At 44.5% G+C, this 25,484-nt stretch overlaps 2 protein-coding genes across 2 annotated transcripts; one reads left to right on the top strand and one right to left on the bottom strand.

The window, feature by feature from the left end:
* The first annotated feature begins 7,268 nt into the window (after positions 1-7,268).
* Positions 7,269-12,367, top strand: LOC128423878 (cathelicidin-2-like). The gene is made up of 4 exons (XM_053409442.1): positions 7,269-7,986; positions 9,588-9,695; positions 11,146-11,232; positions 11,679-12,367. The coding sequence occupies exons 1-4, from the start codon at positions 7,798-7,800 to the stop codon at positions 11,802-11,804; spliced, it is 510 nt and encodes a 169-aa protein (XP_053265417.1). The 5' UTR covers positions 7,269-7,797; the 3' UTR covers positions 11,805-12,367.
* Positions 12,368-17,160: 4,793 nt separating this feature from the next.
* Positions 17,161-21,460, bottom strand: LOC128423883 (cathelicidin-related peptide Oh-Cath-like). Its single transcript, XM_053409449.1, is given in 5 exon segments — positions 17,161-17,425; positions 17,427-17,521; positions 18,857-18,940; positions 19,964-20,071; positions 21,260-21,460. Coding segments are annotated over 5 exon segments (600 nt in total). The 5' UTR covers positions 21,446-21,460; the 3' UTR covers positions 17,161-17,298.
* Positions 21,461-25,484: the final 4,024 nt, after the last annotated feature.

Below are 25,484 nucleotides of genomic sequence, written 5' to 3'. Positions count from 1 at the left end.
CCTTCAAGAGAAGATCTCAATGTGCTACTTCTCTGTAAGGTAAAGGTAAAGGGACCCCTGACCATTAGGTCCAGTCATGGCCGACTCGGGGGTTGCGGCGCTCATCTCGCTTTATTAGCTGAGAGAGCCGGCGTACAACTTCCAGGTCATGTGGCCAGCATGACTAAGCCGCTTCTGGGGAACCAGAGTAGCGCACGGAAACACCATTTACCTTCCTGCCGGAGCGGTACCTATTTATCTACTTGCACTTTGATGTGCTTTCAAAATGCTAGGTTGGCAGGAGCAGGGAGCTCACCCCGTCGCGGGGATTCGAACCGCCAACCTTCTGATTGGCAAGTCCTAGGCTCTGTGGTTTAACCCACAGCGCCACCCGCGTCCCATTACTTCTCTGTAGTGGACCATATATCTGATGGGGTCTGTCAACCTGGGAAGGTATCTGTCACAGTCCAGTTCATGGGCGATCAAAGTCCCGGCTAGGGACGTCGGGACCGGGGGCAAGATGGCGGGGTGTCCAGAAGCCAGGAGTCAGAAAGCCAAGTCGCAAGGGTCAGAGAGCCGGGAGTCAAGAAGTCAAGGGTCCGAGGATCAAGAGTCAAGAAGCCTAGGATCAGGAAGCAACGATCCCACAGCCAGCTTTTCGCAGGTGTGTGCCCAAAAAGCCAATCTGCGGGTCGTTGTGAAGGTACAGTATTTTTCGCTCCATAGGACGCACTTTTTTCCTCCTAAAAAGTAAGGGGAAATGTCTGTGTGTCTTATGGAGCGAATGCCTACGGATGGCAGGGGGATCTGCTGCAGTCGCGAGCAGAGGATCCATGGTTCCCCTTCCTTCCCTCCTCCGTGGCTTGCTTTGAAGCAGCCAAGTGGGAGAGGAGCTGCTTACATGGGTGTAAGTGGCTCCTGTCTGGTTGGCTGCTTTAAAGCGAGCGTGCTCTCTTTCCCTCCTTCGCCCCCCGCTCAGCTGGCTGAATAGCAGCGAAGCTTTTCAGCTCGCTGAGCCGGGGAGGAGCGAGAGAAGGAGAGCCCGCTTGCTTTAAAGGAGCAAAGCAGGAGAGGAGCCACTTACACTTAAAGCAACCGTGCTCTCTTTCCCTCTCTCCCTCCCCGGCTCAGTGAGCTGAAAAGCTCCTTCTCCACACACCCCACGCGTGCTCCTTATCCCTTCAGTGTTTTTCCTTCCCTCCCCACTTAAAACGTGGTTACAAAGCACAGATCCACATGGATTCTCAGGATTTTTGCATTGGGCTACCACAAACTCACCGTCAAATCACATGTCTGTGGCCACAGTATGAACCACAAAAATCATACATCCACTGTTTTGTTCAGAATACTCTTTTTCTTGTTTTCCTCCTCTAAAAGCTAGGTGCGTCTTTTTGTCAGGTGTGCCTTATGGAGCGAAAAATATGGTATGTTCATACTGTCCTCTGGTACCAAAACCAAGCCACCCACTTCCAGGCTCTCGCACTCTCCAGGCAACCGTGTTCAGCAGGGATTGGACTGAATGGGGCTTTTAAGAACAAAGGGACTTTGGGAGGAATTGAAATGGGGCGGGAAAGTATTTCTTGTCTAACGCAGCCTCTGACATTGCTGCATAATAAGGAAGCCCGTGACCTTGTAACTTGATGGATGTGTCCCCTTTGGTGGTTACAGGTGTAGGGACCTGATGTCTTTATATCAACCACAGTACATGTTGTTGTTTAGTCGTTTAGTTGTGTCCGACTCTTCGTGACCCCCTGGACCAGAGCACGCCAGGCACTCCTGTCTTCAACTGCCTCCCGCAGTTTGGTCAAACTCATGCTGGTAGCTTCGAGAACACTGTCCCACCATCTTGTCCTCTGTCGCCCCCTTCTCCTTGTGCCCTCCATCTTTCCCAACATCAGGGTCTTTTCCAGGGAGTCTTCTCTTCTCATGAGGTGGCCAAAGTCTTGGAGCCTCAGCTTCAGGATCTGTCCTTCCAGTGAGCACTCAGGGCTGATTTACTTAAGGTTTGATCTTCTTGCTGTCCATGGGATTCTCAAGAGTCTCCTCCAGCACCATAATTCAAAAGCATCCATTCTTCGGCGATCAGCCTTCTTGATGGTCTCACTTCCATACATCACTACTGGGAAAACCAGAGCTTGAACTATACGGACCTTTGTTGGCAAGGTGATGTCTCTGCTTTTTTAGATGCTGTCTAGGTTTGTCATTCTATGTACCACAGTACATAGAATCATGGAATTATAGAGTTGGAAGCTTGAACCCCCCCCCCGAAATCTTCTTGCCAACATGGAACTCGAACCCAGAACCCTGAGGTCCATTGAATGCATTGAAGTGCTTGCTGCCGAAGCAAGGAAACTTGAGTGGGGGAATAAAATCTGGTGGGGAAACCACCAGGTGTGCCAAAGGTTCAAGGGATGGAATAGGCATGTTGACATTTTTTTAAGAGTTTCCCAAGAGAATTCCTCAAAAGCAGGAATGCAACCCCAATCTCTGCTGGAAGAAGATTTCCACAGCAAGGAACCATCGTCGTTAAACGCCTTGACTTCTAGCCAGAACCAGTTTGGCTTCCTGGAAATAAATGCACGGGAACTATTTTGTCAAAATGCCTTTGCCAGCAGTTCTGTGCACATGTTTGCGATGGATTAGTGCCAGAGAATGTCCTTTGCAAAGAAAGGAGGGCAGGTCTTGCCTCGAGAGGCTTACAGTCTAGAAAGAAAAGGACCGCGGAGGCAACGGAGGAAAGGGAGCCTCTGCTTTGCACGCAGAATATCTGGAGGTGGAGCCGGGAGCAGGTCAGCAAGAACCCACACAGTGTCAGAGAAATTAACTCTCAGAGAAACAGGACAGCTCAGAGGCACAGCGACTCTTCCCGGTAGATCTTGCCCCTGTGAGGCAGTTGGGGGACGATGACTGAAGGTGGGCCTTTGGCCTGATCCTGCACTCAGGCTCTCCTTTATTCCCATGCACAGTCCCAGTCCAGGGCAGCTGGATAAAAATAAAAATAAAGGCTACGCAGGGAGAAATCACACTGCCAATGTCAGCCTCTAGTCTGGCCCTAAGTTCTCTTGAAATAATAATAACAACAAACAACAACAATAATGAAGAAAGCTGGACCATAAAGAAGGCTGATCGCCGAAGAATGGATGCTTTTGAATTCTGGTGCTGGAGGAGACTCTTGAGAGTCCCATGGACTGCAAGAAGATCAAACCTCTCCATTCTGAAGGAAATCAGCCCTGAGTGCTCACTGGAAGGACAGATCCTGAAGCTGAGGCTCCAATACTTTGGCCACCTCATGAGAAGAGAAGACTCTCCGGAAAAGACCCTGATGTTGGGAAAGATGGAGGGCACAAGGAGAAGGGGACGACAGAGGACAAGATGGTTGGACACTGTCCTTGAAGCTACCAACATGAGTTTGACCAAACTGCGGGAGGCAGTGGAAGACAGGAGTGCTTGGCGTGCTCTGGTCCAGGGGGTCACAAAGAGTCGGACACGACTAAACGACTAAACAATAACAGTAATAATAATGATAATTCCTTCCCCTCAATTCCTTCGTCCAAGTCATTTATAAAGACATTGGGCCCAGGATAGAACCCTACGGCACCTGACTTGTCACTTTCCCCCAGGATGACAAGGAACCATAAATGAATAGATTTTGGGCTTGGTCAGCCAAGTGGCAACAAATCCACCTAACCTCATCATCCAGCCCACATTTTACTACCTTCCATCGGTGTGGGCAGGGGGGGGGGCTAATCTCCTGTCTTTGGGGTATTATTCTTACCCGCAATTTCCCAAGAAAAGCTCAACAACTTTGGCTGCTCCCCACCCTAGCAAAAACCCTGGCTATGTTCATGTCACCTTCGCTACAAGAATATAATGGGGGAATTTGTCAAAGGCCTTCCTGAAATCAAGGTACGTTACACAGCGTCCTCCTGATCCACCAAGCTTGTAACTCCATTAAAAATGGGATGAGAGGATGAGATTCATTTGGCATGACTTGTCTGGTATTGCTCAGTCTGTAATTAATAATAATAATAATAATATATGTACGCAACAACAGCAGCAAGAATACTTCTCGCTAAGTATTGGAAGACACAAGATCTACCCACCATGGAAGAGTGGCAGATGCAAGTGATTGACTATATGGAGATGGCAGAAATGACCGGCAGAATCCGTGACCAGGGAGAAGAATTGATGGAAGAGGATTGGAAAAAGTTCAAGAACTACCTACAAAAATATTGTAAAATGTTTGAGTGTTAAAATGATGTGGGATGTGAAGGTAACATGGCATTTGGGACATAGTTAAAAGAGTTATGAAAAGAAGAATTTTAATGAGGGGGTATGACTAGAATAATATTATGTCAAAGTATATGAGGTGGAGTAAAGGATCAAGATAAGGGAAATTAGAGACATAATAAGTGGAAATACATAATTATAAACGAGGTTGGAATGTTCGGGGTCAATTTCGTCCAGGGGGTCCGGCACACTTCTCTTGCGCAGCTCTGGTCTTCCCCCCGGGACCTTTGACTCAGCAGAGCGTAAAACACAGCGGAAGTAGAAGCTTGAAACGTTCTGTCGTGTGGTGGCAATAACTCAGGCTGACACTTAGCAGTCTCCTTATCTTAAAGTCTTTATTCCTTAGCAAAACACAATAGCTATAAATCTCCTGCCTGGCGAGAGTTCGCCCATGTTGCTCCTTTCTCCATGGAGCTAAACACGCAGACTGAAAGCACACAGAGAAACCACTCCCTTTCCGTGTTCTATGCCCGCCCTCAGAATGTGAGGCGTCATCACTCAGAACTCTTAACCCTGTAAGTTCTGAGCCTCTCCTATCATGGAAATGGGTTAGAATTTGCTGAATCTGACGGAGTAAAGAGGAATACAAAAAAGGGAGATGTGAGGAGGTCAGGAAAGAGGGATATGGAATTTTGAAATTTAAAAGTGGAATTTTCTTTCTTTTTCTTCTTTTTCTTGCTATTTTTTGTCTGTTGATTTGTTTTTGTTTTGTTATATGTGATGTACGTTTTGTAAAACTTTAATAAACTTTTTTTAAAAATAATAATAATAATAATAATAATAATATATTTGTACCCCGCCCATCTGACTGGGTTTCCCCAGCCACTCTGGGCGGCTTCCAACAAAGATGAAAAATACATTAAAATGCCACACATTAAAAACTTGCCTGAACAGCAACATAGCTCTTTAAATTGGTGTGTATTTCTCCCCCCCAAAATGGTGAGTAAAAACTCAGGGGTGCCAAGGGAGCAGGGGGCAAACCAACCAGTATGGCTTGATTATTTTCTTTCACGTTTTAATTAACGGCAGAGAGGAAATTCCACGTGTTTTCTCTCCTTGCGTGAACTCTGCAGACTTTGATCAGCTCTGAGGTTTGTTTGCTTTTGTAGGAAGAGGCCTTGTAACTCTGCCCAGGCTTTCCCAACGAGAGGAGCGCTGACCTCCCAATTTTGGAATTTGTCTTGCCGAAGAATGGAAGAACTGGACCTTCCGCTTTATCAGTGTAATAAACGAAAATCTGCCCTTTTCCCTTATGGGGGATACAAGAGCCCTTATAGAGTCCTTTGTAGGTTCTCCATCGGTAGGAGAAAATAACAGAGGCCAACCAGAGAATATTGAGAAGCAAAGCAGCTAGTAAGCCTGATCTTTATTGATCTGTTGCAACAGGGTGCTCCCCTCACACGCAGGAAAGGAGGAGGAACCACAAACAAAGGTTTGCCCGTCCTTATATAGACATTTTAAATTGCCTGCCCTGGAGTCCAGGACCACCCCCGGACACATCATACCTACATAACAGAAAGGGCGGTCTACAGCAGAAATCTGAGTGCGTTGTTTATCTCCTGTCTGGCAGGTTACCTGATAATGCTTACTTGATTGGATACCCTGGGGAGCCTGGCCAGTCTTTTGTAATGATAAATTCTTAGTTCCTGAGCCAGGTCACAGGCTCACACCCTATTCATATCTTAAATGTGCCCCTAAGTCAGGATTTGTGAAGGAAAAGACAATGGGGAGGCTTTTCCATTTTCCTTTGACCTTGCAGAGAAAACATTTGGTCAGTTTGGGAATCAAAAATGGTGTCAGGTCGGTCTTCCTGTGCTGATCTATGTACGTGCTTGGCTGGTACATTTATGAACATTTAATATATATCTAAGACCTTAAAATTCTTATCACAACCTTCAGCTTTATCAGAGAGACCTCGATGCAGCTAGGAGTGCCCTTCATCCATTCATGTCTCCTAAATGTCTTTTCTCCTGGAAGTTTTTCACAGAATCACAGACTTGTAGAGTTGGAAGGGACAGGGAGAATCATTGATTCCCACCCCCCCGCAATGCAGAAATCTTCCATCCGATGTGGGGGTCAAACCCACAACCCTGATATTAAGAGTCTCATGCTCTGCCGAGCTATTCTTATCGCAACATAAATATTACAGCACACTCGCAACTCTCTGGGAATTTCCAGGAACCCCAGGGGGCTCACATAAAAATCAGTTTCGTTTCTGACAAAGTCGCCGGAGGCTTGCTGGCATCTGAAATATTTTTGTGTGTTTACAAATATACCCATTGTGGATTACCATGGTCTGGTGGGGGGTCCTGAATCGGTCAGGGGTTCGGAAATTCCCATGATCACCAAAAGCTATTGAAAGAAACATAAAGACGGATGCCAACAAATTGTGGATAGTACTAAACATCTTAAAAAGCAGAGACATCAGCTTGCCAACAAAGGTCCGTATAGTTAAAGCTATGGTTTTCCCAGTAGTGATGTATGGAAGTCAGAGCTGGACCATAAAGAAGGCTAATTGCCGAAGAATGGATGCTTTTGAATTCTGGTGCTGGAGGAGATTCTTGAGAGTCCCATGGACTGCAAGAAGATCAAACCTCTCCATTCTGAAGGAAATCAGCCTTGACTGCTCACCGCCGACCTTCTGATCGGCAAGTCCTAGGCTCTGTGGTTTAACCCACAGTGCCACCTGCGTCCCCATTAACCGGGGATGCGGTTGGCGCTGTGGGTTAAACCACAGAAGGTCGGCGGTTCGAATCCCCGCGACGGGGTGAGCTCCCGTTGCTCGGTCCCTGCTCCTGCCAACTTAGCAGTTTGAAAGCACAAAGTGCAAGTAGATAAATAGGTACCGCTCCAGCGGGAAGGTAAACAGCGTTTCTGTGCACTGCTCTGGTTCGCCAGAAGCAGCTTAGTCATGCTGGCCACATGACCCGGAAGCTGTACGCCGGCTCCCTCGGCCAATAAAGCGAGGTGAGCGGCGCAACCCCAGAGTCGGTCACGACTGGACCTAATGGTCAGGGGTCCCTTTACCTTTACCTTTACCAAACTATGGGGCCCTGGACACCAGCTCTGAGCTCCACCCCAAGTTCCCTGCTTTGTTTGGGATCTTTTGGAAGCCTGCAGCTGAGCTAGGAAGGGAACAGATTCCCTGCAAGCGGTGCCCTATATCCGTATTGGGGTACCATGTTTATCCAGTTGCATAAATTTGGGGGTACCATGTTTATCCAGTTGCATAAAGATCCCTTTCCAAGAAATTGGCTCAAAGAGCAGAAGGAAGCTGTCTCCCTGCTTTGTCTTGTATCTGCTCCTATAGAACCCGAAAGCCTTGCATGTTATCCTAGCTTAGCGGCGCACGTTCCCAAGTGGATTCACTGTTTAGGTTTTAGGAGGATGTGGGTGGCTGGAGTTTTCTGCCAAGTTGATTGAGCAAGTTCACGTCCTCCCGCAGTTTGGCTTTTGATCTGGGGCTTCTATCTCTGTAGAGAGCAGGGCAGCAGAATTCTTTTACTCAGGCAGGAAAGAGGATCAGCTATGGAGCTCCTCCTGATAGGGGCAATATTGGGGGCCCTGGGAGTCTCCGCAGCAACACCCCCGGGCTCAGAATCCCCCCCGGCGCTGCTCCCCCGGAACGTAGCCAGGATGGCTGTCGAAGAATACAACCAGGAATCGGGCGGGCAAGCCGTCTTCAGGCTGTGGAAGATAAGGAGCACGCGCAAAACAGTAAGTATGGCAGGGGCTCCATTCCCTGATATATTTTTTTAAAAAAATAATTTTTATTGGAAATTTTATTTACAACATAACATAAACCCCCCACCCAATACAGAAATGCAATAAGCATAACACACAACAATACGAACAACCAAATAGAAGACTTCCTTTATCCTGTATCTGGCCTCCTTATTTACTTCTTATAATCTGTTTCCTTTATGAATAATTATTAAGATTTTTCTAATTATAACTTAAATATCCACAAAGTCTCCTGCAGACATTAATCGAAACAAGTCCAGGTTTGTATTTTAGGGCACTGTTTTGTGAAGGATTCTCTGCATTTCCCCCATGCTTTTTGAAACTCTTGTCTGGTGTGATCTCTAATTGCCTCTGTTAATCTAGCCAGTTCAATAAACTCTTTAACAGTTTGTCTTGCCATTCCTTTTTTGTTGGCACAGTTTCTTTTTCCCAGTTTTTAGCAATTAGGATCCTTGCCGCTCCTGTGGCATAGAGGAATATTTTCTGATCTTCTCTTGCTATACCTGTGTCCGTTATCCCTAGTAGAAAAGCTTCTGTACTTTAGTTATACTTAAACATTTTTTTAAGCTCATCATATACTATATTCCAGAAGCTTTTGATTTTTTCACAGGTCCACCAAACATGTATAAGTGTCCCTTCTGTTTTACCACACCTCCAGCACAGATTTGTTTTTGTCTTATACATTTTAGCTATTTTGGTAGGTGTTAAGTACCATCTATAAAACATCTTGATTAGATTTTCCCTCAATACTTCACAGGCTGTAAATTTCCAGTTCTTTCTCCATAGTTCTTCCCATGCTCATCTTTCCAATCAGACCTTCAGTGCCCCAGATGAAAATTCAGCACTTTAGTGCCAATCTTTCCCTATTTGCACATTTCTTCTGTTTCTCATGCTTCCAGTCTTAAATTCGGTTATCCATTTTTTGCAATAATAATAATAATAATAATAATAATAATAATAGTAATCCTGAAATTTTTATCATCACTTTAGTGCAAATCTCTCCCATTTAGTTTTATTTTGATTTTGAATGTGATTCGAATTGTATTTTAAACTAATTGTTTGATTTTGTGTTTTTAATGTTTTATATATTTGGTGTTAACTGCCCTGAGGGCAGGGTATAAAATTTTATTATTATTATTTAAAAATATTAGTTTTTTAACATACCATTTTCAGCAATAATTAAACATACTTTTACATCTTATTCAATTTTTTTTTTTACTTCCATCAGTCCTGTCTGAAAATTTTCCAATCTAATCTCTTAGTATGCATTTCTTATGTTCCCTATTACATTTCAAATTCAAAACCAATATCTCTATCTTTTTCTACTTTGTAACACTTCGTATATTTCTCCTTACAAAACTTCTTGCAGTCCTACTAGCGTAATTTGTTGATTACAGTTGCTCTTCAAATAATTCATATACTTCTTCCAATCTTCTGTAAATCTCTGGTCCCGCAGGTTTCAAATCCTTCCTCTCATTTTGTCCAATTCTGCATAGTCCATTAATTTCGTCTGCCATTCTTCTTTCATCAGAATTTCTTCTTGCTTCCAATTAATTAATTATTCTGTTCCATAGAGATTTGACTGGGGGGTTCACTTCAGCATGGACTTCACCATCAAGGAGACCCTCTGTCAGAAAACGGGCAAGTACAGGATTGGAGACTGCAAATACAAACCGAATGGGGTGAGTGACAGGCTTGGGCTCTGGTTCGAATACCTGGTGCATGTGGTCCTGCCTCCAGATGCTACTGTTAGTGCTAAACTACAACTCCCATTGTCCCTATTGGCCACATTTGCCAGGGCTGATGGGAGTTGGAGTCCAACAGCTAGCTCCGCCTCTGGGTCCCCCTTCCTGGTCTAGAACATGTGGGAATGTTCGGGGATGCAGGAGAGGATATATTGTCTGATTATATCCAACTTGTGTTAGCAAGTTCCACAATATCAGCAGAGTAACATTCCCCTTTATTTTAAGTTTGCAACGTCTGTGTTTGCTCAGGCTCACTAAAGCCTCTATAATAACTGTTCTGGTATTTCCCCTTGTTCCTTCATAAAATATAAGAGACGACACAGTCTTTTACAAAAGTATAAAAAGAGTTTACTCACATTCTGTTCACAATCAGATCCCAGAAGTCAGACTTAGCTTAATGAAGTAACATACACTTGGAATCTATCTCTTAAGAAGACAGTCCCTTTGTCCTCTCTTGGCTGGGAGCCAAGAGGGCATCTTTCGCTCAGTAGATGTTGTGTCTTCGATGCATGTGGTGAAAGAGAGAGAGAAGCAGAGAGAGAGAAGCAGAGAGAGAGAAGCAGGCGTCTTATTCCCTCATAAAAGATAAGACACGACACAGTCTTTTATAAAAGTATAAAAAGGTTTACTCACACATCATTCTGTTCACAGTTGGATCCCAGAAGGCAGACTTAGCTTAGAAAAGTAACATACACCTGGAAACTATCTCATAAGGAGACAGTCCCTTTGTCCTCTCTTGGCTGGAGGCCAAGAGAGCATCTTTGGCTAAGTAGATGTTGCTTCTTCAATGCATGTAGTCAGAGAGAGATGGGTGCCCTGTCCTGTGCTTTTGTCATTACCTGCACAGGTGAGGCCACGCCCACCTCTAGTCACATGCAGAGGAAGTCTGTCCCAGCCCAGAAGGAAACAGGAAGTTTACCTGCTGGCTGGACAAACATCCCTCCCAATGTGTAAACATGTTCACTCTAGGAATGTTGTACTTGACTGCTCTTGTGTTTCACATCCCACAGAACAGGCACGTCCAACAGGTAGATTGTGATCTACCAGTAGATCACTGGACGTTTGTGGCAGATCACCAGTAGATCACTATCTCCCCCCAAAAAAGCTCCCCTTAAAAAAGCTCAAGAACTTTGACCTGAACCCCTAAAAATGGGCCTTCTCCTTTCTAAAAAGCTCAAGAACTTTGACCTGAACACCCCCAAAATGGGGCTTTCCTCATCCCTAAAAAAAATCTCAAGAACTTTGACCTGAACCCCCCAAAAGGGGGGTAGATCACTGCCAGTTTTTAACCCTGTGAGTAGATCGCAGTCTCTTGGGAGTTGGCCACCCCTGGTATAGAAGCTCAGGATGAATCCTAGGAATGTTGACCCATTTTCCTCCTCCCCAGAGCACCAGGGATTGTTCTGCCGAGGTCTCAGTTCATAACTTCATGCAAGATTCACCGCTGACGTCTGTGAATTGCCACCCGTTGCAGGTGAGCTGTTTGCCGGCTGAGTTGGGACCATAAATGGGGTTACTGGGAGTGCGAGGCTAATTTAGGATTGCCATATGCCTGGAATCTTTCTTTCTTTCTTTCTTTCTTTCTTTCTTTCTTTCTTTCTTTCTTTCTTTCTTTCTTCTGCCCTTCAACCAAAGATCTCAGGGTGGTTCACAACATACAGACCCTCCAAGTGCCCCTATTTTCCAGGAACAGTCCAGGATTTACAGAAGCCCAGTCCCAGTTTCTGAGTTGATCCCGGAATGTCCTTCTTTCCCTTAGGAGATCCCTATTTTCCTCGGAGAAATGATGGAGGGTTTGAACGTATCGGATGCTTTGATTCAATCCCTGAGCTGCCTGTTTTGTTTGTGTTTTTTATCGCCGAACAGAAGCGGAAGAAGACCTCTGTTGACTCTTCCTCTCGTTCTTCCAAATCTTTGCAGGCAAACAACCCCAACAGAAGGAACACCAGACCCCAAGCAATGGAGGCCGCAGAGCCCAGAATATTTGTGGAGCAGTATTTCCCATCTTCCTTTTCTACTGCAGCTCTGACAGCCCCCGAAGAGTAGAAACACCCCTTTGCCCTCATCCACCAAGCTGAGCATGCCTCTCGGAGTTGGGACCTTTCCGAAATTGCTTTGATCCCATGGACATTTGATTTTCCGAACTCATTCGGCTGGTAGAATATTACTGTAGACTCATGCTATCCAAATATTGTTAGAATTCTAGGATGCCGCTGAGATTTCTGTGTGTTTTAAATGCAGTGGTACCTCGGGTTAAGTACTTAATTCATTCCAGAGGTCCGTTCTTAACCTGAAACTGTTCTTAACCTGAAACACCACTAATGGGGCCTCCTGCTGCCACCGCGCCACCAGAGCATGATTTCTGTTCTCATCCTGAAGCAAAGTTCTTAACCTGAGGTAATATTTCTGGGTTAGCAGAATCTGTAACCTGAAGCGTCTGTAACCCGAGGTACCACTGTGCTGCCTGTTAGCAACATACAAACGGACCGCTTATAGACGCAGACTTTCTTTGGATAAATAGAATGATACTTGGAATGCGGGACGTGGGTGGCGCTGTGGGTTAAACCACAGAGCCTAAGACTTGCTGATCCGAAGGTCAGCGGCTCGAATCCTCATAGCAGGGTGAGCTCCCGTTGCTTGGTCCCTGCTCCTGCCAACCTAGCAGTTCGAAAGCACGTCAAAGTGCAAGTAGATATATAGGTACTGCTCCGGCGGGAAGGTAAACAGCGTTTCCGTCCACTCTGGTTTCCATCACGGTGTCCTGTTGCCCCAGAAGCAGTTTAGTCCTGCTGGCCACATGACCCGGAAAGCTGTCTTTGGACAAACGTCAGCTCCCTCGGCCTGAAAAGTGAGATGACTGCCTTTGACTGGACGTCCAGGGGTCCTTTACCTTTACCTTTTTTTTACTAGTTTTGAATCCCTGCAACGGGGTGAGCTCCTGTTGCTCGGTCCCTGCTCCTGCCAACATAGCAGTTCGAAAGCACGTTAAAGTGCAAGTAGAGAAATAGGTACCGCTCTGGCGGGAAGGTAAACGGCGTTTCCGTGCGCTGCTCTGGTTCGCCAGAAGCGGCTTAGTCATGCTGGCCACATGACCCGGAAGCTGTACGCCAGCTCCCTTGGCCAATAAAGCGAGATGAGCACCGCAACCCCACAGTCGGCCATGACTGGACCTAATGATCAGGGGTCCCTTTACCTTTACCTATTAGCAATGTACAAACGGACCGTTTATAGACGCAGACTTTCTCTGGATAAATAGAATGACATTTGGAGTGACTTTATGCAGAATATACGAGCTTATTGATAGAGGAAATTGTATCGGGATAATACAACTCTATACATTTGTATACTAATGTGTGGAAACGTAACTGAAATTATTAATTATTTTTATATTCGTTCACTTTTCCCTCCTCTTCACCGCTTTTTTTTATAAGCGAAATTATTTTAATAAGATATCAAATTAAATTTTAGAATAGAATCATAGAGTTGGAAGAGACCACAAGGGCCATCGAGTCCAACCCCCATTGATTTTCTAAACTCATTTGGCTGGTGGAATATTACTGTAGACTTGTGCTATCCAAATATTATTAGTATTCTAGGATGTGACTGAGAGGTGTGTGTGTGTTTTAAATGTTGCATTTTTCCAACACTACCGCAAAGGGTTTGACAGTCAGTCTGGTTCTCATAGACCAGGGTTTTCCCAACTTGAATCTCATGGGTTGTGGCCTGAAATAGTGCCTGCTTTTAATCTTAGTGCAATAAATACTTTTTACAACTTTGGGTTTCGTTGGTGTCTTGTAACACCACGTCAGCACCTGCAACCGAGCATCAGAAAGGTTCAAATTTTACATTTTAATGTGGTCTCTGGGGCAGATCCGGTGATGTTTTGCCACAAATTGCCCATAAATTGCTTTGAGTGATGATTACAACTCGGTTTGCAGGGTCCATCAGAGGTTATCTTCAATAGTCACTCATGGAAACCTTCAATAAAAAGGAATAGTAATAATAAAACACCTTTTGCAACTGTTGCTGTTTAGTCGTTTAGTCATGTCCGACTCTTCGTGACCCCGTGGACCAGAGCACGCCAGGCACTCCTGTCTTCCACTGCCTCCCCCAGTTCGGTCAAACTCATGCTGGTAGCTTCGAGAATACTGTCCATCCATCTCGTCCTCCGTCGTCCCCTTCTCCTTGTGCCCTCCATCTTTCCCAACATCAGGGTCTTTTCCAGGGAGTCTTCTCTTCTCATGAGGTGGCCAAAGTCTTGGAGCCTCAGCTTCAGGATCTGTCCTTCCAGTGAGCCCTCAGGGCTGATTTCCTTCAGAATGGAGAGGTTTGATCTTCTTGCAGTCCATGGGACTCTCAAGAGTCTCCTCCAGCACCATAATCCAAAAGCATCCATTCTTCAGCGATCAGCCTTCTTGATGGTCCAGCTCTCACTTCCATACATCACGACTGGGAAAACCAGAGCTTTAACTATACGGACCTTTTGCAACTGTTGTTGTTGTTTAGTTGTTTAGTCGTGTCCGACTCTTCATGACCCCAACTACCTTGTGGCAAACCAACACCAAACCCGTTGCCAGGATTAGTTAATAGTTAATCCAAGGGTTATGTGGTTTGCTTAGTCAAAATAAGAAATAATACCATTGCCCTATGTGTCAATAATGATCCAAGACTGGGTCTGGCAACAAACCAACATTTCATGGAAAATGCAAACTCAGCCGTTCCACAGATACTTGCCACAATGGACTTTATCATCAGCGCAATTAAAAAATATTCAGTTATATCTGACATTGCTTAGGTAACCATGTTTTTAGAGCTTGTGAAGCAATATCCTACAACCAGACGGTTAGTGTTCTTGCTGTGACGAGTTTTGTAAGTACTATAAATACTTTGACAAATTCCACATGACTAGGGAGGCAGAGTAAAATCAGCCTGGATTCCTCTGGCGCACTGGTTATAAAATGAGCAAGTCTGTGGTTAAAATGCACACGGTCGACGGGACCCAAAGACCTATGGCAAAAAAAATTCCACATGACAAAAAAATGCTGGGTTGAGCCCAAGAAAGATGTTAAATTATTTTTGTATGCCACAACGGCTGCCCAAATATTACTTGCTAAAAATTGGAAAACACAAGAACTACCAACAGTGGAAGATTGGCAGATGAAGATGATGGACTTTTCGGAGCTAGCTGACCTGACTGGAAGAATCCGCAACCAGAAAGAAGAGGAATTTCAAGAGGACTGGAGGAAATTCAAGGACTATTTGAATAAATATTGTAATATAAAAAATTAGAAATTAATTAATAATTATTATTTAATTATTATTAACAATTATTTAATTAATAATTAAATAAATGGGATTTAGAACGTTAAGAAAAGTGAATAAGATGGACTATAATTGGAAATTGTTTTAGTTTAATAATGATATTGGAAAGCTGTTACTTTTAATTACAAGGAAACTCAGAAGGGAGGGATTTGAGGAAGTCAACCAAGATGTTTAAAAGGTTGGATTTGTGAAGAATTAAGTTAGTTGTTATTGTTTATCTGTTTATTGTCCCCCCCCCCCACTTTTTACTATTTTCATTTTTCTCTTTCTTCTTTTTTCTTTTTCTTTTTCTGTTTTTGTGTATCATCTTGCTTTGTGGTTTCTGTTATCACAGTGGAAAATCTAATAAAAAAATTATTTAAAAAATAATAATAATAAAATGTTGGGTTGCCACTGCAACTAAATTTGGGCCCGCCTGGAATACAGTGTCCAGTTCTGGGCACCACAATTTAAGAAGGATATTGACAAGCTGGAAGGTGGGCAGAGGAGGGAGACCAGGATGATGAAGGGTCTGGAAACCGAGCCTGATGAGGAATGGTTGAAGGAGTAGATTTAGCCTGGATAAGAGGAAACTGAGAGGAGATATGATAGCCATCTTCAAATATCTTTTATTTTGTTTTTTATTTTCAATGCAAAATTACAACAAAAATTACAAACATTGAATCCAAAAAACCCCCAGTACAAACAGTCCCCAAAAAACCACACAAAAAAGAACACACAAAAACACACATCTACAAATAAAACGATATCATCATTCTAATCTAGTCATTACATACAGATTCACATATTGACTTCCTTCCTTTGTTCTAAGACCTCGAAATTTTTACACTTTCTAAGTTATTGTGTCTAATGTAGATTACCTCTATCTTTACACTTTTTGCACCATTTTCCTCTTTCTTTAACTCTGCAAAGCATCATTCATTACATACAGATATGCTTACTCCCGAACAATGTTTTGTCATGTACTCTTTAGCACATCCCCATTCTTTCAATAATTTTTGGTCCGATTGTCCCCTTATGAATGCTGTGAGTCTTGCCAGATTTATATAGTCACAAAATTTAATTTGCCATTCTTCCACTGATGGAATTTTTCTCCCTTTCCAATTTTTTGCTATGAGCATCCTGGCAGCTGTTGTCGCATAGAGGAATACTTTTCTTTGATTGTCAGGAATATCGTTTGTGATTATACCTAAAAGCAATGCCTCCGGTTTTCTACTAAAAGATGTTTTAAACATCTTTTTGATTTCTTCATATGTTTCATTCCAAAATTGTTTAATAGGTCATCTTCAAATACCGTATTCTTTGCTCTATAAGACTCACTTTTTCCCTCCTAAAAAGTAAGGGGAAATGTGTGTGCGTCTTATGGGGCGAATGCAGGCTGCGCAGCTATCCCAGAAGCCAGAACAGCAAGAGGGATCGCTGCTTTCGCTGTGCAGTGATCCCTCTTGTTGTTCTGGCTTCTGAGATTCAGAATATTTTTTTTCTTGCTTTCCTCCTCCAAAAACTAGGTGCGTCTTATGGTCTGGTGCGTCTTATGCAGCGAAAAATGCGGTATCTTAAGGGATGTCACATGGAAGAAGGAACAAGCTTGTTTTTTCCTGTTCCGGAGCGTAGGACTCGAACCCATGGCTTCAAATTACAAGGAAGGAGATTCCGACTCAACGCCAGGAAAAACTTTTTGATAGTAACAACAGTTCAATAGTGGAACGGACTTCCTCAGGAGGTTGTGAGTTTTCCGCGACGTTTCAGCTAACAAGGGCTGAAAAAGGGCTGTGTCTGTGAATTTCCGAAAATATTGCAACCCTATTTTTAAGCAGAGGTTGGATGGCCATCTACCATGGATGTTTTAGGTGAGATTCCTCCATTCGAAGGAGGCTGGACTAGATCATAGCTGTCAACTTTTCCCTTTTCTTGCGAGGAATCCTATTCGAAATAAGGGAATTTCCCTTTAAAAAAGCGAAACGTTGACAGCTATGGACTAGATGACTTCCAACTCTACGATTCTGTGATATATATATTCTTTTTTTGCAAAAGACAGGCCTGCTCTCGTGAAAATGAGTAGCGAGGAAGAACAACAGGATTCAAACAGTGCAATAATTTATTCTGAACATATTATAAGCAGGCGGGAGATCGAAAGCAGGATCTGAAAGGCCTGCTCAGCATTCAGCAGAAGAAACTGCTTTGCAGGCAAGCAGCCGGATCCTGCCTTGCGTCGTTCCTAAGCGGGAAAGTCTTTGTCAGGCTCTGTTAAAATACCCGTAGAAACAATGGCGACTTCTCCCTTGGGCGGCAACATGCCCATCTTCTCACGCAATCCGTCCACGGTGTCGCCAACCTCCCGCGTGGGCAATCACAGAGAAGCTTCCCGACGGATACCTCCTGAACTTCTTCTTGACTTTCTTTACTAAATTACGAATCACACCCCTCCTGGCACGAATCCGCTAGAGGGAGAAGAGCAGAGTTAGTACAGTGGTACCTTGGTATATATTATAAATTATTATTATTATTGGTCCTGAGAGATCTGCATTGGCTCCCAGTACGTTTCCAAGCACAATTCAAAGTGTTGGTGCTGACATTTAAAGTCCTAAACGGCCTCAGTCCAGTATATCTGAAGGAGCGTCTCCACCCCCATCGTTCAGCCCGGACACTGAGGTCCAGCTCCGAGGGTCTTCTGGCGGTTCCCTCATTGTGAGAAGTGAGGTTACAGGGAACCAGGCAGAGGGCCTTCTTGGTGGTGGCGCCCGCCCTGTGGAACGCCCTCCCATCAGATGTCAAGGAAATAAGCAGCTATCTTATCTTTAAAAAACATCTGAAGGCAGCCCTGTTTAGGGAAGTTTTTAATATTTATGCTGTATTGTTTTTAACACTCAATTGGGAGCTGCCCAGAGTGGCTGGGGAAACTCAGCCAGATGGGAGGGGTATAAATAATAAATTATTATTATTATTATTATTATTATTATTATTATTATTATTGGTTCTTGAAGAGGGACATGGGTAACGCTGTTGGTTAAACCACAGCTCCTAGGGCTTGCCAATCAGAAGGTCAGCAGTTCGAATCCCCGCGACAGGGTGAGCTCCCGTTGCTTGGTCCCTGCTCCTGCCCACCTAGCAGTTCAAAAGCACATCGAAGTCCAAGTAGATAAATAGGTACCACTCCAGCGGGAAGGTAAACGGCGTTTCCATGAGCTGCTCTGGTTCGCCAGAAGTGGCTTAGTCCTGCTGGCCACATGACCCAGAAGCTGTATGCCGGCTCTCTTGGCCAGTAAAGCAAGATGAGCGCCGCAACCCCAGAGTCGGCCACAACTGGACCTAATGGTCAGGGGTCCTTTAATAATAAATAATCATCATCATGCAGTGACTGGCACTGATGGGATTTGTAGTCTAAAATATATATGGGAGACAGGTTGGCAAAGAAGGCTTTCCCAGTGAGTGCTTCCTATTGACATCCATGAATAATCCCCATAGAACTCTAGCCCAATGGTTTCCATTAATTTGATTCTGAATTGATTTTAGAATGAATTGATTTTAGAATGTATTTCAATTAATGGATTGTGATTTTATGTAAATTGTGTTACTTTTACTGTTGTTAGCAGCTCTGAGCCCAGCTTCGGCTGGGGAGGGCGGGATATTATTATTATTATTATTATTATTATTATTATTATTATTATACAGATCTAAGGTATTTCATCCATGTGCTAAATTTCCGGTTTCGTGCCTCTGGGCATTTAGGAGAGAAAATCAACCCCACATTTCATTCACTCCTGAGGTAAACTTGCCTCCTTCTGACCTACGGGGTCACAATTGAGCTGGACAGGAGTCTGCAGCTGGATGGAGAATGTCCCGGAACACTCCTTCACCACCTGCGGAAATTCAATAAATTCAATTAATAATAATAATAATAATAATAATAATAATAATAATAATAATAATAGGACAACAAACCGATTGGTTCAAAATTGGGAAAGGAGTACGACAATGCTGTATATTGTCTCCCTGCTTATTTAACATATGCAGACTTCATCATGCGAAAGGCTGGGCTGGATGAATCCCAAGCTGGAATTAAGATTGCTGGAAGAAATATCAACAACCTCAGATATGCAGATGACACAACCTTGATGGCAGAAAGTGAGGAGGAATTAAAGAACCTTTTAATGAGGGTGAAAGAGGAGAGTGTAAAATATGGTCTGAAGCGCAACATAAAAAAAAAAGATCATGGCCACTGGGCCCATCACCTCCTGGCAAATAGAAGGGGAAGAAATGGAGGCAGTGAGAGATTTTACTTTCTTGGGCTCCATGATCACTGCAGATGGTGACAGCAGTCACAAAATTAAAAGACGTCTGCTTCTTGGGAGAAAAGCAATGACAAACCTAGACAGCATCTTAAAAAGTAGAGACATCACCTTGCCAACAAAGGTCCGTATAGTTAAAGCTCTGGTTTTCCCAGTAGTGATGTATGGAAGTGAGAGCTGGACCATAAAGAAGGCTGATTGCCGAAGAATTAACGCTTTTGAATTCTGTTGCTGGAGGAGACTCTGGAGAGTCCCATGGACTGCAAGAAGATCAAACCTCTCCATTCTGAAGGAAATCAGCCCTGAGTGCTCACTGGAAGGACAGATCCTGAAGCTGAGGCTCCAAGACTTTGGCCACCTCATGAGAAGAGAAGACTCCCTGGAAAAGACCCTGATGCTGGGAAAGATGGAGGGCACAAGGAGAAGGGGACGACAGAGGACGAGATGGTTGGACAGTGTTCTCAAAGCTACCAGCATGAGTTTGACCAAACTGCGGGAGGCCTGGCGTGCTCTGGTCCAGGGGGTCACGAAGAGTCGGACACGACTAAACAACAAACAACAACAGCTATAGGGGAAATACGTGGGGCTGCTTACCCCATCTTCCTTGAAGTCACAGTTGGCCGCAGTCAGCAGCTCAGCAGCTGAGCACGTTGTCTCTTTCACAGTAAATTCCAGATCCTGAGACTCTTCGCTCCGGGGATCCTAAGAAGAAGGCGGACATTCCCAGGGAGATAACCGTGAATTCTGGGAACAGCTCCATCTTTCCAGTCCCTGGTGGGGATTAATTTCTGAGCATCACAGCCAGCCGCTCTGCTCAACAGCTCTTTGAAGCTCTTTTTAATTTTGGAGTTGAACTGGTGCCAAGTGGAACAGCTCCGCTTTAGAACCACTGTGAGAATTGGCTTCCGATCAAACTTAGACATTGCATTTTATTAATAATAATTGTTTGCATTGAGGCAGCTCAATGCGAAGGACATGCCCATTTTGAATCACGACAGCCCAACTCAGAAATTTAAATTGCTGGTGTGTTTTTAGTTTATGACAGATTTTTCCCCCCAAAAGAAAAAATAAATAATTGTTTTAAATGTTTTGAGGAATTGATCTTGCTGTTTTATTCTTTCTATAAACAGCACTGAGGTTTTCCACAGTCGGGCAGTATATAAATTTTACAAAATGAAATAGAAAAACTTTAGGTTGTATGCTATACAGAATTTGTGTGATTTCATGCCAGAGACGTACCTACCCGGGGGGAGGGTTTGCTAGTTGGTTTTTTGGGGTGTTTGACCCGGGTGAAATAAAGCCTAGTATTGGTCCTGTTTGATGCTATTAAAATCATACACAGACACATATACATAAGCACTGGCGAGCATCGCAATAATCCAGTGTAGGATATACCAGAGGGAGGCGGGTGGCGCTGTGGGTTAAACCACAGAGCCTAGGACTTGCCAATCAGAAGGTCAGCGGTTCGAATCCCCGCGACGGGGTGAGCTCCCGTTGCTCGGTCCCAGCTCCTGCCCACCTAGCAGTTCGAAAGCACGTCAAAGTGCAAGTAGATAAACAGGTACAGCTCCGGCGGGAAGGTAAACGGTGTTTCCGTGCGCTGCTCTGGTTCGCCAGAAGCGGCTTAGTCATGCTGGCCACATGACCCGGAAGCTGTACACCGGCTCCCTCAGCCAATAAAGCGAGATGAGCTCCACAACCCCAGAGTCAGCCATGACTGGACCCTTTACCTTTTTAGAATATACCAGAATATAGTTAATGGGCCCATTTTACAGAAGAAAACCGAGGCAGGGAGGCACCGGTTGGCCCCGAGTCACATAAGGTCCCAAGTCAAGTGCTGTTCAGCGGAGAGCACTCTGCACGACACAGCGGATCCAGCCGCTCACTTACCCAGTCTGGCTGTGGCTTGGCTTCCAGGAGCCGGAAGGCAAAAGCCACCTCTGCATTTTGGCTGTAGAGTTCAGCGGTTAAGGAAATGGCTTCCTCGTAGCTGAGCTCTACTCGCTCTGGGGCCAGAGCAACGGCGGCTGCAGAAAAGCCAAGGACAAACAAGATTCTCCAAAGGCAGCGCATCATCTTGAGTGCAGCTTGGCTCTCTGATTTGGTCCCCAAAGAAGGTCCTTTTTAAATGCTGCTTAAATGCTAAGGTTCTCTGGGTGGGGAGAGGGTTTCATAAGTCCCTGGGAAAGCCCTGGAGGGGACTTTCCCAACAGATATCCACCCCTGGTCCTTTCACAAGACATGCGTGCCAGTCAAGGCGTCACCGAGGCAGCAGAGCATCTTCAGAAGGAATTTCCCAATTTTCTCTTTCCTCTGCTCAAAAAGGAAATTGCAATAGTCCAGATTTTTTTTGTGGGGGGATATTTCTGCAACTTCAAAGGTGAAGCAATGCATTCCTTCCTGTCTAAGGATCCCCACTGATGGCAGTTCCTATTTCTTTTAGCTGCAGAACATAAAGAACACCAGCTGTGGGCCTTATTTTTTAATTTTTATTTTTTTAAAAAACGAACCACACAAACACTCAGTTGTGGGGCCGGCAAAACTACACAAAGTTCCCCAACCACAAAGCACTCAGGTGTAAGAAAGCAGCAGCAATTCAAGAGAAGGACCCCCATCTCCTGTTATCGGAATTTATGAGGGGGGGGGTGTTTCAAGTTAAACCCCCAGACCATGCCCCAAACTGACACCATTCAGTTTTATAAATATCCCCATAACAAATGAAAATGATTTGTAAAAATGTTACATTGGGGGGGGGGGACATGATAGAGAGACACTTTTGTAAATCAACAAAATCTTTAATAAAAAATATTTTTTTTAAAAAAATATCCCCATAAAACCCACCACAGTTTTGCTACATTGAATCTTGTTCAAGATTACATAGTATTTGCCATGCCCTGTGGCAGAAAACCTTCAGAAATTCATATAAAATCAATCCAGTGTTGGATTTACGCCACTCCAATGTTGTTCTGTTCAGAAAGGAAAAGGCTATCAAGGGGGGGGGGAGCTTGGGACAGTATTAGTCCCGAAAGCATGAGCCCACATACTCAGCAGCCCCTCTGCCTAGGTGATAATCTCTGGCCACATATCCAACTCAATGGTGTAACGTTGGAAAATGTTGATCATTTCTCTTTCCACAAGGGCCGACATTGATGTTGAAATCCAGCATCGCCCGAGTTCTGAGAGTGTGGCTGTTATGTACTGAGTTGAATAGGATCCAAACTGCAGCAGTCTGATTGGTCCTAGAACAATAGGATCCAAAAGGCAGCAGTCTGATTGGTCCTAGAACAATAGGATTCAGAATGCAGCAGTCTGATTGGTCCTAGAACAATGCAGCAGTATGATTGGTTGGCAGGAACCACCCAATCATGCTCCAGATAGAAGTGAATCCACAACCTGATTGGCTTACAGTAGAATTCCGGAATTAGCCAATCATGTGCAGCCCATTGTGTAAATAATGTATATAAAGCAGATACCTTGAGGGGACTTTCATTCATTCCTCCTCACCACTATGAGCTGAATAAAGAGCATGAAATCACTTTGCGACTCTGAGTATATTTCAGTGGCTTTCTCCCGATTGAAGTGCAGAGTGTTTGAGGACCAGGACTTTCGCAGGGAAACCAAAAGGCTTGTTTACAAAGCTATTGTACTGGTTGGACAGTGTTCTCGAAGCTACCAGCATGAGTTTGACCAAACTGCGGGAGGCAGTGGAAGACAGGAGTGCCTGGCGTGCCGTGGTCCAGGGGGTCACAAAGAGGCGGACACGACTAAATGACTAAACAACAACAACACAACTCCAATAGCATCTCCCGGTATTGTGAATAACACCAAACTCACCTTTTGCTGGTATCTTCATGAACTTATCTAAAAGACTGAGTTAAGCATTTGAAAAATCTATTGAAACCAGAAATTATAAATTCATTTTAGGTTGGGTAGTTCACAAGTCTCTGTTGCTTTGTTTAATGTTTTATATTTTTCTCAGAAGGTTGATAAAGTATGCATAATTATTGTTCTGTGTATTTTAATCACCAACGTGTTGCATGAGTCACACTACTTCTGTTAGCATCACAGGTTGCATTTTTTCTAGCATTCTGGAGACAATAGAAAACCCAGCTCAAGACAAGAGTGTTATTAAGTTGGCTGGGAAACAGGAACAGTAACAAGTTGGCTGGGAAACAGGAACCTTGTATTACTTAATGGGTGAGAGGTGGCGGTCAAGAGAGGGACAGGGGCAAACCTGATACTCAGGCATCTGTCAGAAAACCCCTCCCAATTTGTGACATGGTTATGATGTATGTGTGATGTTTTACTCAGGGTGTTATGGGTAGTTTAAAGGTAAAGGTAAAGGGACCCCTGACCATTAGGTCCAGTTGTGGACAACTCTGGGGTTGTGGCGCTCATCTTGCTTTACTGGCCGAGGGAGCCGGCGTACAGCTTCCGGGTCATGTGGCCAGCAGGACTAAGCCGCTTCTGGCAAACCAGAGCAGCGCACGGAAACGCCGTTTACCTTCCCGCCAGAGTGGTACCTATTATCTACTTGCACTTTAACATTCTTTCGAACTGCTAGGTTGGCAGGAGCAGGGACCGAGCAACGGGAGCTCACCCCGTCGCGGGGATTCGAACCGCTGACCTTCTGATTGGCAAGTCCTAGGCTCTGTGGTTTAACCCACAGTGCCACCTTCGTCCCCATGGGTAGTTTAGGAAACTTATAAAAAGGGGAGCCATCCTTTGTTCTGGGCCTCTTCCTGATTCTTCCATGTTGTGGATGAAGATTAAGTCTACTGGCTCCTATATTCTTGGCTGGCGTCTTTGTTTGGCAATCCCAGTGAGCCCAACGATTTTCCTATAACACCCCAAAACACCTTTAGCTTAAGGGGCACAATATTCAAGCAGAAAGTGACCTTGGAGGTTAGCTATTGGACACCCCCACATCAAAATGCAGGACCTGGAACATAGAACCACTTTGCAAATACAAATCAGGTACGACGCTCAGGTCACAAATCCAAAAGTTTCTTTTTGCATTCTTTACAGCTTTGCAACGGATCCTGGGCCAAAGGGTGGGGTGGAGACCTCTCAGATCTCACTGCCCAACTATTGTTATCGTAATTAACTAATTAATTAATTAATTAATAACTTGATTGATTGTTAAATTTCTTGCTCAAGGCAACTCAAAGCAACTTGCAACCAGTTCTTTGCCTCAGTCTGGCCAGACCTTTGGAAGTGCAAAGTTCCAAAACAAACAAGCTAAGATCATGGCCACTGGTCCCATCACCTCCTGGCAAATAGAAGGGGAAGAAATGGAGGCAGTGAGAGATTTTACTTTCTTGGGCTCCATGATCACTGCAGATGGTGACAGCAGTCACGAAATTAAAAGACGCCTGCTTTTTGGGAGAAAGGCGATGACAAACCTAGACAGCATCTTAAGAAGCAGAGACATCACCTTGCCGACAAAGATCCGTATAGTTCAAGCTATGGTTTTCCCAGTAGTGATGTATGGAAGTGAGAGCTGGACCATAAAGAAAGCTGATTGCCGAAGAATTGATGCTTTTGAATTCTGGTGCTGGAGGAGACTCTTGAGAGTCCCATGGACTGCAGGAAGATCAAACCTTTCCATTCTGAAGGAAATCAGCCCTGAGTGCTCACTGGAAGGACAGATCCTGAAGCTGAGGCTCCAAGACTTTGGCCACCTCATGAGAAGAGAAGACTCCCTGGAAAAGACCCTGATGTTGGGAAAGATGGAGGGCACAAGGAGAAGGGGACGACAGAGGACGAGATGGTGGGACAGTGTTCTCGAAGCTACCAGCATGAGTTTGACCAAACTGCGGGAGGCAGTGGAAGACAGGAGTGCCTGGCGTGCTCTGGTCCAGGGGGTCACGAAGAGTCAAACACGACTAAACAACAACAACAATAGGAATTCTAAGGTCTTATATATATATAATAAATGTTTGTAAATGTACAAGGCAAAGCATATAAACCACTTATCTGAAATATTATTACAGGAGAACAGTCCTAAAGCCATTTTAACACTTTCAGTGACCTCAGATATTCCTCTGCGGTTTGGATGGAAATGGAAAAAGCCTCTCCATTGTCTGTGTGCTCACAAATCCTGCCTTAAGGG

The sequence above is a fragment of the Podarcis raffonei genome, chromosome 12, assembly GCF_027172205.1.
Source record: "Podarcis raffonei isolate rPodRaf1 chromosome 12, rPodRaf1.pri, whole genome shotgun sequence".
NCBI classification, from domain to species: domain Eukaryota; kingdom Metazoa; phylum Chordata; class Lepidosauria; order Squamata; family Lacertidae; genus Podarcis; species Podarcis raffonei.
This window is presented reverse-complemented; position numbering and strand designations above follow the sequence as displayed.